General features: G+C 39.2%; 1 protein-coding gene across 2 annotated transcripts in view; it reads right to left on the minus strand.

The window, feature by feature from the left end:
* Positions 1-16736, minus strand: part of AHCYL1 (adenosylhomocysteinase-like 1) — a 43027-nt gene that overhangs the window by 12986 nt on the left and 13305 nt on the right. For both annotated transcript variants that reach the window (XM_006899309.1, XM_006899310.1), the window contains exon 2: positions 48-159. In XM_006899309.1, the coding sequence (XP_006899371.1) occupies positions 48-159 (112 nt within the window). The remainder of the gene's footprint in view (positions 1-47; positions 160-16736) is intronic.

Genomic DNA, 16736 nt, shown 5'->3' on the forward strand with positions numbered 1-16736 from the left:
CTCTGAACAGGGAAGAAAGACAGAGAGAGCATGGAGCTCACATCTACCTGAGCTGTAGCTGTCAGTGGAGGATTGTGAGATGGAGCGAGACAGAGATCTTCGTCCGGTCTTAGTGGGGAATTTGGTGAACTCTTGCATATCATCAGCAAACTGGATTTGCTAAAAACAGAAGGTAAAAAGTTGAAAATTTACAACAAGAAAGACAATGGTCCCCTTTTAAGGCCAAAGGCATCCCCAAAACCCAACGTTACCATGTGGCTCCTATGAAGTCAGCCACTCTCCTAACAGATGCTATATTCCTGCCTCCTCCCCAAAATGCCAATTACTGTCACTGCCCACTTGTTTCAGTAGGACTTTTTTTTTGGGGGGTGGTGGGGTGGTGGTGGTGGTGGTATGTGGAGTGGGGCATGTACCAGTGGCTAAGATTCAACTTTTTTCCAGATTTGTTCAATAACAGCACAATCTTTCTTTCTCACATTCTTTGTATTTTTGATACATTAAATCCTTATTTCTAATTCTGTTACATAAAGACAATCTTGCAGTGCTTCTGTCCGGTTCAGAATATTCTTCTATAGCATATCCTTACTCTGAAGCTGGTGTTGATCTTGTGAAAGAACCATAAAGAGATGCCTAGAAATGCTCAAGAACACTGAGGGAGCCAGTAATCAGAACCCAACATGCTTAAACATCATAAGGCCAGTATAGCGTCCCTAAGACCTTCTGCATTCATTAGAGACCTAAAATACAGAGCGTACTGGTAGACAGGAACTGAAAAAGGTACTCATACCACAGCGCTTGCAAAGTGACATGATGCCCGGCAAGGTGGAAGGTTGGCAAAGGAGAGGAAGACCCTTGACCAGGTGGATTGACACAGTGATTGCCGCAATGGGCTCTAGTGTGTCACGAAGTGTAAGGATGGCACAGAATAGGACAGGGTTCAAATCTGCTGTTCATAGGGTTGCTATGGGTCACACTCAACTCGACAGCACTCATCAGCACCCACCTCCATCACTGTGCATGCCAAACAGTTAAGAGTAATTTTCCTTCATGGAAATAAACCAGAACTAGAGAATTTGCCTGAAAGACTAGCTTTAACAAATAATACGTAGCTTGTGAATAAGAGTATTTATAAATAAATGGGTGCTTTCACAGTATACAGAAACATTTTCTTCTAGTAAATGGTGGTTTAAACTTTTCTTCTAAACTATTAAAACTCTGATTAGTCTTTCATTAAAATGTCATATAAACTTCAGCTTACTGAAACAAATAGGACTGTGTAAGAAATGGAATACAGAATCTCCCCATATCATCATGATATAATTCAACCTGTAAAGGCATACATAGAAAATTTACTAAATTTTAGCAAGGATCTCTGGAAATGTAAACTATAACAAATTGAAATCTATCCACGATTCAGGAGCACAGGTATGGCTAATTTCAAGCTAGCCATGTAAACACGACTTCTTACAGGTGTAAATCCTCATGCTATGTCAGTATACACTTCAACCATGGAAGCACTACCTGTGGGCTCAAATTCAGGCTTCATGTGCAGGTAGGAAGTGGCAACGTGGATGAACAAATAATGAGCTGCCTTAGGAGAACGCATACACAATGATGCATCCATCAAGGAGCACCAATGTACGCTCGTAACTGTCTAGCAGATTTAAATAAAAAATGAAAGCAGAGGATAGTAGCACACAGGAAGAGTCATTATTTGGGCAGCAGGCCTGAGGGAAATACATGGGTAGGCTTACATTTAAAATCCACACTCCAGCTCAACATCCAATTGGGCAGGATCTCCCCCATCCTTTAGGCTATTCTGCGAAATTAGGGAAGATGAGGGGTCAAAGTCTGCTTTATTAAGTCTAAGAATAGATCCTAAGAGCACAGAAGGGGGAAAACCTCTTCATTTCTCAATTCTAAGCTTAAGGTCTTACAGACGGTATAACCTTTACAAAATTCCTTTTTTGATAAGATTAACAAATATTAAAAAAAAAAACCAACAAAACAAACACCACAAAACCAAACAAACCACCAAAAACTCAAGCTACACTATGTATAGGAAATTCTCAGGCGAGGTATGAGATTTGTTCCTGTGTCTTTCTTTTCTTTTTTCTCACGAGCGGCGCCACGGATAATGTTTTTCGTCTGGAAACGTACATTGTTAAAACAGAGGAGGACAAGGCTCTGTCCAGGGCAAATGCAGCGGGTTCCAAGGCTGAGCAAGTGCCTGGGGGATGGGACCTGGTGTTCCTGTGTCTTTAAGTGGAATTTATAGGTAGAGTTGGGAACAAATATACACAGTTCTTATTTAGCCTATTTTAAGAAAGAGCTTGAAGACTTTTCAATGATTTAGAAACCAAGCAGCAAGAGAAGAATTTGCTGTGAGTAGGAGTTGGTTTCAAACTAAGGGCAAACTTATTTAATGCAAAGTATGAAGTCTGTACAGCACCTTGTTGTTGTTTTGTGCCGTCAAGTTGCCTGCGAATCATGGTGACTCCATGTACAACAGCCCTAAACTCTGTCTGTTCTGTCCTCTGCCAATCTCACTGTCTCTGACACACCCACTTTGAGTATCCCAGTCACTGAATCAATCCATCTCACAGGGGGTCTTCCTCTCTTGCACTGTCCCTCCACCCTCCCAAGCATGATGTCCCTCTCCAAGGACTGGTCCCTCCTTAAAACATGTCCAAAAGATGTCAGACGAAGCTTCAGAATCCTTGTCTCCAAGGAGTAGGCTGGTTTCATCCTCTCTAGGACGAACCTGTTTATTTTCTTAGCAGTCCATGTTATATTCAATACTCTTCTCCAACAACACAGCTCAAAGGCATCAATGGTCCTATCATCCCTAGTCATTGTCCAGCTCTCTGATGTATAGTAACTGATCGCAAAGACCATGGCCTGTATCAGGTGCACTTAGTCTCCAAACTGACATCATTGCTCTTCAGTACTTTGGAGAGGTCCCTAACCTCAAATTTTACTACTGCAATACGTCTTTCCTGGCTGCTGGTGCCAAGAATGTATGTCCAAGAAACTTTTAGTTTACGCGCTAACACTTTAAAGATTAGTCCAGGATCAAGGTAATGACTTTGAACCCAATATGCAGTTATTTTGATGTTGGGGTTGTTGTTGTTGGTGGTGGTGTGTGCCAAGAGACCAGCAAAGACTTTTAAAGTAAAAGGCACTACCATCTCCCTGACAGAGGCAGCCCATCTGGAAGCAGCTCTCCTCTCACAGTTGTTAGGTTTCTTCCTCTGTTCATCTTTTTTTCACAAAGTTCTACACATCTTCCCAGATACCATCAACCTAGTGGGTGGGGGGACATATGGAGGGTAAACGGCAGTAACATTTGTAGGTTTCAAAATAGGAAAATTAGAGGCACAATCGTGTTAAGGAAAAAAAAATGTTTTCTTATGCAACCTAAGAATGGAATTAATAATCATAATCCTCTTTCATGTTAATACAGCTCATCAGTAACCTAACGCTTAGCCATCTTTCACCACTAAAAAGACATGAAAACTTCCTGGTCATCAGCATATACTTTGAGGGAATGAGGTGCTGGGCCTGTGGTCTTAGGATCACAGACACTGGGAACTGGCATCAACTGCATATATCGTTGGTGATCGTCCCTGTATCCTACTTTTGGTGAGTAACAAATAAAGTATTAAAAGCTTGTGAACAGCTATCTTAAGTTTAACCATTTGCCTGTAACCTAGAAATTTTCTGCACGTTTCCCATCCTGTCGACTGACTCAAGCCGATCCCATGGCAAAACAGATCAAAACCTTTATTCTTAGTTTCACTTTTTGTTGTTTGAGTTAGATGAAATTTTGAGCCATCTCACTGTCCCACCTAGGAAATAAACTTTTCTCAACTATACGCATGCTGTATATAGTGTCTACCCCTTGTTACTGCTAGAAATTAAATTTTGCCATAGGTTTGTTGTGCAGGATAAACACATAGTATGTAAGGGTTTAGGTGGTTTTAGGCATTCACTGGGGTGGGGGGCATCATTGAACACATTTCCAGAAGATAAGGGATGGGGAACTACTATCTATGATTTTTTTCTTTATTTATTGGACAAGGATGTATTTTATCTAAGCTCTTTGTTGTTGTGTACCATACACCCACAGCTCATCCTCCATCAGGTTTTCAGAGGTAGGAATTACACAGGAGGAGCAGTTTCTTACTACTAGGCCACCAGAACTTCCTGATCCAAGCTGTAGTATTTTCAATTACTTCCTATGCACATGAAAGGTGGACAATGAATAAGGAAGACAAGATGAATCAATGCCTTTGAACTGTGGTGTTGAAGTGTACTGAATATCCCATGGACTGACAAAAGAGTAAGTCCACCTTGGAGGAAGCACGACCAGAGTGCTCCTTAGAGGCAAAGATGGTGAAACTCTTTCATATTTTGGGTGTATTGTCAGGGAGGGCCAATCCTTGGAAAAAAAAATCATGGTGGGAAAGGGGTCAGAGAAATACCCTTAACATGTGGGCTGACATAATGACAGTAACAATGGCCTTGAGCATATCACATATAGTGAGGATGGAGCAGACTAGGGTAAAGTTCAGATCTATTTGTTCATAGGCTCACCATGGGTTGTAGATGACTTAATGGCACCTAGTAACAACTTCAATATGTGAAGTAGGACAAATGTTAACTCAGGCCACGACCCTGACTATTCTTAAACATTTTGGATATTCTCACTGACTGCTTGTAAGATGGCCCAGCTATACAAACAGCTGCATGATATCCTTGTCTTCTATGTGATCCCAACCTACAAGTTAAAGACTCTGTACCACAACTGCTTCTGTGGTATACAAGTACTCTGCCAGTTCCTTCTATGTCTGCAAGCTCCACTGACTGCCTTCACAGGTAGGAGCTGTAGCCCCCCAGGAAGTACCTCCCGGAGTCTTGTTCACATTTTCACATTCCCCTTGTACATAAAGACAAAGCTGCCAAACTCAACTCGAATATCACAAATTTTCTCTCTAGTGAAACCAGATCTCAATAACAACCTTGTAACTGGGCTGGACTCACTGTAACTAAGCCAAATAAGATATCTAGTTAAAAACAAAATCCAAAGACACCTGCAAAAGTTGCTTTGTTTACACTGCTGCCTATCATTATTAACTGGTATGTGTTAGTTTCTTCAAATCTGGAACCACAGGGAATGCTGAGTGTAAATATGATTTAGAAAGGGAAAGCAGAACAGGAGGGCACCTTAGTGGATCAAATCTAAAAAATATCTTAAAGTCAGAAAGTTCTATCTCAATAATTACTTTGTGCTTGAGGATTCACCATCCTATAAAACAGCCTTACCAAAAACTTAACATGCAGTTAAAGTGTTTCATTTGTGAGCTAATACTACATCTAAGAAAGGCTAAAAGGTCAGAATGACCCATTCTCCAAATAGCATGTCTAAATACAGAACCTTACTTGCTGTGTCTTAAAAACTTACATAAATACCAAGCCAATTTAACATGCTATTTTAAAGCACCTCTTCTTCAAAGAGCTTTACCTGACAAGATGGTAGACTCTCTTCCATATGAAAATAAAGTACTACTTGGAAAAAACAATTTGGGGTACATGTACCACCTAGTGCTAAGTCTGGTGATAGAGTGAGATGAAAGAATTACACAGAACTAATCAAGAAAAAGCGTTCTGATGGTGCAGTCTGTAATGAGTTGTGCTGCAAACCCAAAGGCTATGAGTCTCCAGCAGTTCTACACACCACAGTGGTTTCTTGGAGAAAGATAGAAGACCTCTTCCCATTACAATTCACCCAGTGGAAGGTCACTATGAGCCAGAACCGACCTGATGGCAATGTTTGTTTATCAAGAAAAAGGGATCATAAAGCCTTGAAAGAAGAAAAATTGCTGTACACTATCAGTTGACCCTAAATGTTATTTTTTATTACCTTGAGAAGTTGAAAAGTTTACTATCACAAACACATAGCCTATATACTGATTCCTTCCTTGGAATCATTCAATTTTGCCTTCAAGTTTCTGAATCAGAGTTAAAAGCTACCAGAATCCCACAACGACACTTTGGCCAATTGTGGTGATAGAGATAATACTCATGGTACATGGCATTCTTTCATTCAAAACATTTAATGGGTATGTCTGTTACCATTGGTTGCTGAATTGATTTTGACTCATGGTCACCCCATGTATGTCAGAGTGGATTCTTTGGAAGTAGATTGCCCAAGCATATTTTCTAAGACACCTCAAGCGGAACTAGAACTGCCTACCTTTGGGCTAACAGCTGAGCCCATTAAACCCAATGCTATTCGATGAAAGAGCAAGGAAGAGGTAAGGTACTTTAAATCAGTAGCTATGATTTGATTCACAATGTAATGGCTTTGTCAAGAAATTTTGACTGTCTCTTTAGGAAGTCTATGCTAGATCCTGTAGACTTCATAGCTTTATCTGCATATTGTTTTAATTTAGGTCTTCGTTAAGATTTTTTTGACCGTTTCTTTAGGCATTCTACTATGCTACTATTCGCATATTTTTTAAATTTAGGCCCCCAAATCAGGTTAGGCTAAACACCTTATTAAACTTGTTATTTCACATGCTGATTGAACACTTTTTAATTTCCTTAGAAAGGTTCCTCCTAAGGCTGAAAAACCAGGCTCAAAGGTAAACAGCAATTATTAGGAAAACACATCATTAAGCAAGCAAACCTTAGAATAGAGGGATCAGTCTCTCTTCTCTTAACTGATGAAGATTATCTGAGAGGCCTATATGCCTCTTCTGGGACCCTACAGTTTTTGGAATACTCCCAATTTTGTATATTCTGCCCCTCTGCCTATCTAGTATAGTGTGCAGAGTTTTCTTTTTAGAAATTATCGCCAGTTTAAGTATATTTTAAATATGAACACCTGGAAATTGAGAATTACAAAAAGCTCTGCAAGTTAGGAATTTTAACAAGGTCACTTACTAGAAAGCATGTCAAAATACATTCCAGAATTCCTACATCTTTTCTAATCTCAATTTAACACATAATCTGGCTAACTCATTCTTTCTTTTACACATTTTACCTTCACCTGCTCTTTTCCAGGCGAAAGGAAGAAGAGGGTATGATTGTTGGCCTAAAGTATTTTTTTCTGGATAAGTTAAAAGTGATCAATCGGTCTCATTCCCATTTTGGATGAAGATGAATCCACAGAAAGTTACTAAGAAACACCAAATTATAAAAAAAATATGATTCTTTCTACAAGTTTGAATATCTTTCACCTACCTCATTTAGATAAATGTAGTTTTCCCAAAGCAGAACACTCTTTTTTCAACATGATGCCATAACCCATCCATGCCCGCCACAAAATAATTTCTCGCCAATGAATTAAACTTGGGCCAGAGAGCTGAATCCACAGCCACAGTCACTTCTGTTCCATTCCTTACTGCAGAAACCAGTCTTTTGAGACTAGGTTTTGGCTGCTCCCTGCCTTCCTTCCTTGTCTCAAGTTTCTTAAGCTCTCAGTCTCTCTAGATGAGTTTTCTTTTTTGGGGGGGTGGGGAGGGTGGGGGAGGGGAGTAAATGGGGGAGCAAGATGACTAAACACAACAAACACCTCCCTCCCCCACTCCACTAGTTTCTGTGTCTCAGTAACAGGATATAACTAAAACACACTGCTAGAATCTAATTCTACAGTCAGAAGAAAAGTTCCTTTCAAAATGGGACTCAACTTGATCTTTTGTCAATGCTGGTGGGAGAAAGGGGTGAGGTAACACCTGGCCACACACAGCTGAGTCACTTAATTAGTGAGGAATAGAGGAAGTTGAAAAACTGCCAAACTTTCACTTAGAAGCTAGCTAGTCCTCCCCCTTTAATGTGACAACACAATTCACTGGCTTTCCAATTATTTCCTAAAGTGCTCTAGTGAAAATGAGTGATATGGAACTCTACCTGGCAAGTAAATAAATAGTTAAGACATTTAAAAAAACCCTAAAATATGAAGCATAAGGTAGGACTTCCTAATCTTTTTTAAAGCCACACTTAGTATTTAAATGTACCATTTATAGCAAATGCCCTATGATTTAAATTGTGATTTGAGTGAAGGTTTAGTGTATGCTGGTGCTTCACTCATTTATACACATTATGTTTTATACCATTATAATATGCATGATGTGACCATCCAATTATTCAATATTGCCCTTCTCTTCATCCATCTAAGTTTCTGTTATTAATTTTTACTTTCCCTCATTTCTGGTAACTATTTAATGATTCAATGTCTAAGTCTTTAATTTTTCCTAACAGTGGTCTTTTTGGTATTTTCCCTTTGTGACTGACTTCTTTCACTTAGCATAATGTTCTTTAGATGCATACAAGATAGGCAGTGTTTCTAAGTCTTTATCAGTCTTTGATGTTGCACAGTACTCCATAGTGTTACTACACCATAGTTTATTAGTCCACTGATGGACATGTGGGATATTTCCATCTGTTCATGTTGCAGCTTATATGTCTTTAGAGCATATTCTTAGTATAACTAGTATTCTAGAAAAAAGCACTACGAAGCTCTAGTGGCCTGTGTCAAGAAGCTATGGCGCAATCCCTAAGGAATGTGGTTTGAGGCCACTAGCCGTTCTGTGGGAGAAGGATGGGCACTCTTCTCCCAGCTGATTAAATGCCTCTGAAAACCTGCCAGAGGGTCACCTATGAGTCAGTTCCGACTCTATGGTACTCAACAACATATTCCTAGTAGCGGAATAGATGGATCACATGGTACCTTTATTTTAAACTTTGAAAGTAAATACCAAACAGCTTTCTATTGTGGTTACACCATTCTGTGTTCCTACGAGCAGTGCAAATGTCAGGAAAACAAAGATTCTTACCACTGGACTGATAGGCAGCGCCATGATGGATGGAGATGAGACTGAAACTTGCTTCATCAATTTGCTTCAACAGCTTCATCTTGCTTGTATCCACAATTAACACCTTTGGTAACAGTGGTCAGGAAATAAGGAGACACACTGCATTGGGCAAATCTGCAGTTAGGGACCTTTCCAAATTATTGAAGAGTAATGATGTAATTTTGAGGACTAAGGTGCATCTGAAACAGGCCATGGTCTTTCTGATTACTAGCTATGCATCCAAGAGCTGGAAAATGAAAAAGAATAACAGAAAAAGAATTGATGCCTTTGAGCTGTGGTGTCGGAGAAAAGCGCTGAACATTCCATGGATGGTCAAGAAAACAAACAGATGTGTCTTGGAGAGGGTGCAGCTGGAGTGCTTTCCCCTCCCCCCCTTTTTCTTGTGTACCATCAAATCAGAGACAAGATTGCCCCTCCTTCTCCAGTGGAGTATCTGGTGGATTCGAACAAAGTGCCTTCAGGATTGCAGCACAATTTCTTGCCACGAGGCCCCAGAGCTCCCTCAGAGGGCTCTTTGAAGGCAAGAATAAGGCGGCTTTGCCTCACATACTTTGGACATGTTGCTAGGAGGTGCTATTCCTTGGAGAAGGACACGATGTTGGGAAGGGTGAAGGGTTGGCGGAAGAGAGGAAGATCCTCAACCAGGTAGACTGACAGGGTGACTGCTGCAATGGGCTCTTGTATGTCAGGAAATATGAGGACAACACAAGATAGAACAGGTTTCAGATCTTTTGTTCATAGGGTCACTATGAGTCATGTTCAACTTGACAGCACCTAACCACCACCACTACCTCCAGCAGGAACAGCAGCAGTACATGAGAATTTCTATCTCACTGCATCATCATAAGAATTTACTGCCCTGCTGAATTTAACTACTATTGCTGGGGTGAGATGGTATCTCATTTGTTGCTACAATTTTCATATAATAGCTAGTGATAGTGAGCATTATTTATTCATGTATCTGTTGGCCATCTGAATGTCTTCTTTGGTGAAGTGGTTTTTTCCCCCCTCATGTCCCATTTTGTAACTGGGTTGTATTTTTCTTGTTGATGTGTCAGTTTCCTAGAAATTTTAGAGATTAGCTCCACTTCTGGAATGTTAGTACCAAGTATTTCATCCAAGGCTGGAGGTTCTCTTTTTACTTTTTTCAGGCACATGGTCACAGCTGACCCTCAATGGGGTTTTTCAGGGCCTGTAAATCACATGGGAAGAGACTGCCCATCTTTGAGGAGATGCTGTTGGATTAAAACTGCCAGATAGGCACCTCCTCAAACTGTTTTCGGATTAGCAGGACAATTCCCTATGGACTAGGCCATCAGAGCGTCCCCAATGTACATTTTAAAACATGCATGTTATGTACCATCAAGTTGGAACCAACTCATAGCTGATGCTCCAAAAGGTTTTCACAATTGCATGGGAGATTACCCATTTTTCTCCCACAGAGCAGCTGACGGATTCAAACCACATTCCTTTAGGTTGGCAATACAACTCCTTATCACTAAGCCATCAGCTATTTTATGTACTCAGGGTTGTAATTTTTAGAAGGTTCAAAATGTCTAGTTGATCGTCTGCTAATGGTGCATTTGATTAGTCTATTTACATTAAACATTGTTATTGTTGTTATGTGCTGTCAAGAGTCCTGCGACTCACAGTGACCCTATGTACAATAGCTCTAAACTTTGTTCTATCCTGTGCCAATCTTACTGTCTCCAACACCTTCTCCACGACAGAACTGTTAGTTCTCTTTGCAGTCTATGTTATTTTTAATACTCCTCTGCAGCAGCACAACTAAAAGCCATCAATTATTCTTCTGTCATCCTTGGTCACTGTCTAGCTCTCTGATGCATAGCAATTGTGAAGACTATAATCAGGTGCACCTTAGTCGCCAGACTGACATCCTTGTTCTTTAGCACTTTGGAGAGGTCCCTGAGCAGCCGATTTCCCTAATGCAATTCGTCTTCTGATTTCCTGACTGCTGGTGCCAAGAGTGTTGACTGTGAAACTGAGCAAGCTGAAATTGTTCATTTCAATTTCCTCTCCATTTATCATGATGCTATAAACACTACATAGTTTAAAATTAAGAAAGGTGTGTCAGGATTATATCCTTTCTCCATACTAATTCAGTCTGTATGCTGAGTAAATCATTCGAGAAGCCAGATTTTAAGAAGATTGTAGAATCAGGATTGGAGGAAGACCCATTAACAACCTACATTATTCAGATGACAGCACCTTGCTTGCTCAAAGTGAGAAAGACTTGAAATACTTTCTATAGAAGAGCAATGCCTGCAGCCTTCAATATGCATTATATTTCAACATTTTCAACTGAAAATTCTCAGCATGAGACCAGTATGCAACATAATGATGGATGGAGAAAAGAATGAAACTGCAATGACTTTATCATACTTGACTGGATTCACAATCAACACCCTTGGTACCAGCAGTCAGGAGATCAGGTCACATATTACACAGGTTGTGTTGAACGCTGGTGGCCTAGTGGATAAGAGGATGAGCTACAATCCTGAAGGCATGTGGTTCCTATCTCACCAGCTGTTCCGCAGGAAGATGGGAAATCTCATCCCATGAGAGTAACTGCCTTTGAAAACATGTATGGTCAGTTATGGGTTGGTTCCGACTTGACGGTACATAACAACTATTGAACTGGGCAAGTTTGCTGTCAGGGATCTCTCCAAATTATTGAAGAGCAATGATGTCTTAGTCTGAGGACTAAGGTGTGCCTGGTTTGAGTTATGGTCTTTTCAATCACTTATATATCTGAAAGATTAATAATGAATAAGACAGACAGAAAAACTGATGCCTTTTGAGCTGTGGCGTTGAAAAGTACTGAATATCTCATAGACTGCCAAAAGAATAAATATGTTTTGAAGACAGTGTAGCCAGAGTGCTCCGTGGAGGCAAGGATTACAGAGTTTAGTCTCACATAATTTGGGTATGTTGTTTGGACAGGCTGTTCCTTAGCGAGGGACATACTTAGAAAGGCAGAGAGTTAGTGAAAGAGAGGAAGACCTTCAGTGAGATGGACTGACACAATGACTGCAGCAATGGGCTTAAGTGTGTCAGAAATGATGAAATGACACAGGACAGGACAGGGATCACATTTTCTGTTCAGAGTCACTATGAGCTGTACTTGACTGAAGCTAACATCAATCTTTTACACACAGGTTCCCTTTCCCTCTGTTAGTGTGCCACTCAAAAAGTACTGTCTTCAAGTTATCTTTTCATATCATGCCTGAAAGGCATATGAAATTGAATTTTACCCAATACAAAATAAATTATATTAAATTTGAAGACACAAATTTTAAAAAAACAAATTTTATCACTGATATTTTCCTACATTTTTTAATATCACCTTTTAACTGATTCTACAATGACTAGAAGTTTCTTGTGAGGTTATGATCTACTATTTTTAGATTTTAGTTACTTGGTATGTGACTATTAAATGTTGGTTTCATATCCACAGTAGACATTTAAAGTAGTCAGCTGGGAGAAAAGTACAACAATGAATGACTGGGAACCCTAAGTCTCTGTAAACATTCATGAAATTTAATTAAAAAAAGTATTCAATTAATAATTTGAAGAAAAACTGCCACTCTTAAAGATATGTAAACTTTCCTCAAGACAGATTTTAACTACAGTTTTATAGGTTGTAGAGAATAAAAAAAAGAATTGTAATCAGTCCCACGAAGCAAGCTTTGAACTTAATTTGTCCATTTAAAAGGGCTTTAAAAAAGAAAAAAGGTAATTGGGGGTATGTGCATATTCTTCTTGGCTTTAATGCATCCTTGAGCAAAGGATGAGACATATTAACAGCAGGATGGTTTTTCTGTGGGCTGGAGAACAGTTAAAACTGGAACCATCTAGATCTTTATGGCTCCTCTTTCTATAATGGGCCCTGAGTTTACACCTGAGTTTAGCCTTCAATACACTTATTCAGCAATCTTTCAGTGTAGCTATAAAAATTTCCTTTATATTTCAAGCAGAGGAACAAGAGTCTCTCTCTACCTTTAAAGAGGTGTTGCCCTGTGGGTATAGTACAGATCAGATTTCAGAAAGGTAAAAGTAGAATTAGCCCAGAACTCCATGTGCTGATTACGCTTCAACATCTGAATCTGTAATAACTTTCTAATAATTCTTCCTCTCATGCCCCAAACTAAATTTAATTCATGTTTCTACCGAATATGTTACACAGTGTACTAACCTTGAGGCATGGTTTGGCAATTCTTTCAAGTCACATATTAACTTTATCAGAGGCAGACTCATATGAAAATTAGTATATTAGAAAATCTTATCTAACTTTTCATCTTGAGTCCTTATTAGAAAGATATGGCACTAATACAATGATAGACCAGTGGACAGAATTGAGAACTCAGAAATACGTATGGGCTGCTGATCTTTGTAAAAAATCTGAAGCCCATTCAAAGGAGAAAAAAAAGATAGTTGGGTTTTTTCCTTTTTGTGTACTGTTGAATTAGATCCAACTGGCACAGGAGGAGACTGCCCCTCTGTCCCCAGCTGAGCATCTGGTGGATTGCAGTTCAGCTTCTTGCCATTATGGCCACCAGTGCTCTCTAGTCTCACTGTCTTTAATAATGTTAGCAAAACTGGCTCTCAATTTGCAGAAAAAGGAATAGGATCCAAATTCTAAATGCTGTACTTAATGAAGTTCCCGGAAGATAAGAATGGGATACATTTGGGGGTAGTAGGGTCCTAATTAGTGGCATAAATGCATTAGCAAACAACTAAATTATACAGACAACGGAAGATAAATTGTCAACTTGGACCTCCCAAAAATGAAATACATATGCTTATCCTAAGATGTTCAAAACAACATTCAACACTCGTCTCCCACTGACCAGCCCCTGATGTGGTGTCCTAAGTCTCAAGTAATCAGGATTCCTCTGATTCTGACCATATCATGCTGCTGTCAGTCTTTTATGATGCGGTCAGTATGACTTCATTTTAAAGTTCTTAAGTGCAACTCTCATGCACAGCTTCTTTTCCTGGAAGATCCTGAGAAAAAGGCCTCTTAAACTTCCACTCCAGGACTGACTTCTTGTGGGTTAGTACCATTTGTTTTCTGTTTGCAGCCTGGTGCTGATGCAAGCAGATGGCTTCCCAGTAGAGAGAATGTGTCCTCCAGGACCAGTGTACAACTTTGGCAAATGGCGTCCTCCCCGTCTTTCCGCGGGACACCTGAATGAGGTGTGGAGATGAGGAAAGCTCCACCTCTGTCCCCAGCCCGGATTCCCAAAACTAATTCTCCGGCAAATGGTGTCCTCCCTGTCTTTCCGTGGGATACCTGAATGAGGTGTGGAGATGAGGAAAGCTCCACCTCTGTCCCCAGCCCAGATTCCCAAAGTATGACCTTGAGTATAGTCCACCTCAATGCAGAGACTATTCAAGAACCAAACACTGAACACTAATTACCAAAACTGGATGAATTATGGGATGATGTCAAAGACAGTATGCATAAAGGAAAAGCTAATTAAAGAGAAAGGAAAAAGATCAAAACGGATGCCAGCAGAGACTCGGAAACTGACACTGGACATAGAAGGCTAAAGTTAATGGCAAAAATGATGAAGGAAGAGCTGAATAGATTTCAAGGGGCAATTCTAAAGTTTTATTATAAAGAAATGCATAAAAACTTAGAAAATTTAGAAAATCAAAAGAATACTGGAAAAATAAAAGACCTGTGTTGTAATACTGAAAGTTTCTACGGGCAACAACAATGAAAGCACCAGACGAAGTCATAAGATAAACACAGAATCACTGTTTCTAAAGGAACCAATCATCATTCAAACATTTCAGTATATGATCAAAAGCTTTTACTGAAGGAATATGTCCAAGCTGTACTGAAGGCATTAGTGAAAAACAAAGTATCAAAAACTGATGGAATACCAAGTGACAAGCTTCAACAAATGGGTACACTGTTGGAGGTGCTAACTTGTCTGTTCCATAAAATCTGGAAGATCATTAACCAGCCAGAAGAGATTTAGAACTATGCCAATCTAAAAAAAAAAAAAAAATCCAACCAAATGCAGAAGTTATCAAACAATGTCACATGCAAATAAAATATTGAAGATTATAAGACACAGAATGAGGGGTATCACTGCTGACAAAAAGACAGATGTTGGTTGAAATCAGAAAATATAGAAAGATGTTTACCTAGTTTTTAGACTAAGCAAAAGACTTTGTGTAAATCAAAACAAGTTATGGATAACAATGCAAAGAGTTGGAATTCCAGAACATTTAATAGGGTACTTAATGGTCATTCTAACAAAATAAGAAAAATACTGTACAGTTTAAAATCAGGAAGGCGTGCATTAGACTTGTATCCTTTCTACTGTACTTGTTCAATCTGTGTGGAGAGAAAAATCAGAGAAGCTGCACTATATGAAGAACACAGAATGAAGATTAAAGGAAAACAATGCAATAGGCAGGTAATACAACTTTGCTGAAAGAATTACTGAGATACTTTCTCATGAAAATCAAAGACTAGAGACACCAGTAGGATTATATCTCAACAGAAAGAAAACACAATCTTCACAACTGGACAAGTAACAAATATGATAAATGGAGGAATGACTGAAGTTGCCAAGGATTTAATTTTGTTTGGATCCACAAATCAATACCCATGGAAGCAGCAGTTATGAAATCAAACAACAGATTGCATTAGCAAGTCTGCTGCAAAGGATCACGTTTTCAGGACTGATGGATACTAGAAAAGCCTCCAAAGATTACTGCCCAAAGATATAATTTTAAAGCCCCCTTTCTGGAGGTCACCTTTTAGCCAAATAATTGCCTGACCTCAAAATAACAATCACTATTATGAACAAAGTGCTTCTTAGGACAATCAACTATAAGAGACCAAATAGAGAACACTTGCACAAAAGTAAAACCAAGACGGCAAGGAGAGGCAGGGAAACAGGCAGGATAGAAAAGGCTGCAGAGCAGACATAGGGAGTGTGACATGATGTGGGAATAGCAATTAATGTCAAGGAACAATTTGGTATAAAGTGTTGAATAGGAAATGCATGTGTGGTGTAAACTTTCACATAAGACACAATGAAAGAATTTTTTAAAAAGGGAAGGAGCAATAGTACTAAGACCTCTTCAGGACTACAAAGAAATCTTTTTCTGCCTTAGTTCTAGTCATTTTGGCTTCAGACGGAAGCTAGCCTCCTCCCTATGTAGTCTTACTAGCTTAGTCAAATTATCTAAGCTTTAAAAAAAAAAATTACTTTCCTCCAAACTTTTTTTTGGCTGTTTCTCCAGTCCTTCTAACCTCAACCAGTATTATTTTACAATTTTCTGTGATTTGTGGTCATAATCTCATGAAAATTTCCTCTCACAAACTTTAATTTTACCATCATTGTCAGTCTAGAAATTCTCAACACAATCTAGTAAATTAAGGAAATGCTATTCTGAACTGAATTTTAATCCACTGACTCTAGAAGTTCAGAAATTGAGGGTGGAGCTAGGACAAAAAGAGTCAGAAATCATTCTTAGCATTTCAAACACAACATAAACTCAAAATAAAACTGTTACCTAAATTGAGTTTGAGCCCTTCTTTCCATTTACTTTTTTCTAGAGATATTTCTGACTTTTTTGAAAACAGAACTGGCTATAGAGATGAAGAAACTATACCCAATCTTTTTGGAGATAATTTTCTCAAAATACTCAGATTCCGGTTTTTGCCTCAATACACCCTCAATTCTAAGCAAGAATTAGAAATTCTTAATCTGCAATCCATAGATGGGCTTCAGGCTACCAACAACCTCTGTATGTGCAAATTATAACGTGCAGGTGTAATTTTTTTCCTGGGTGATGTAAATA

The sequence above is a fragment of the Elephantulus edwardii genome, unplaced genomic scaffold, assembly GCF_000299155.1.
Source record: "Elephantulus edwardii isolate Elephantulus edwardi_28Jun2011 unplaced genomic scaffold, EleEdw1.0 scaffold00252, whole genome shotgun sequence".
NCBI classification, from domain to species: Eukaryota; Metazoa; Chordata; class Mammalia; order Macroscelidea; family Macroscelididae; genus Elephantulus; species Elephantulus edwardii.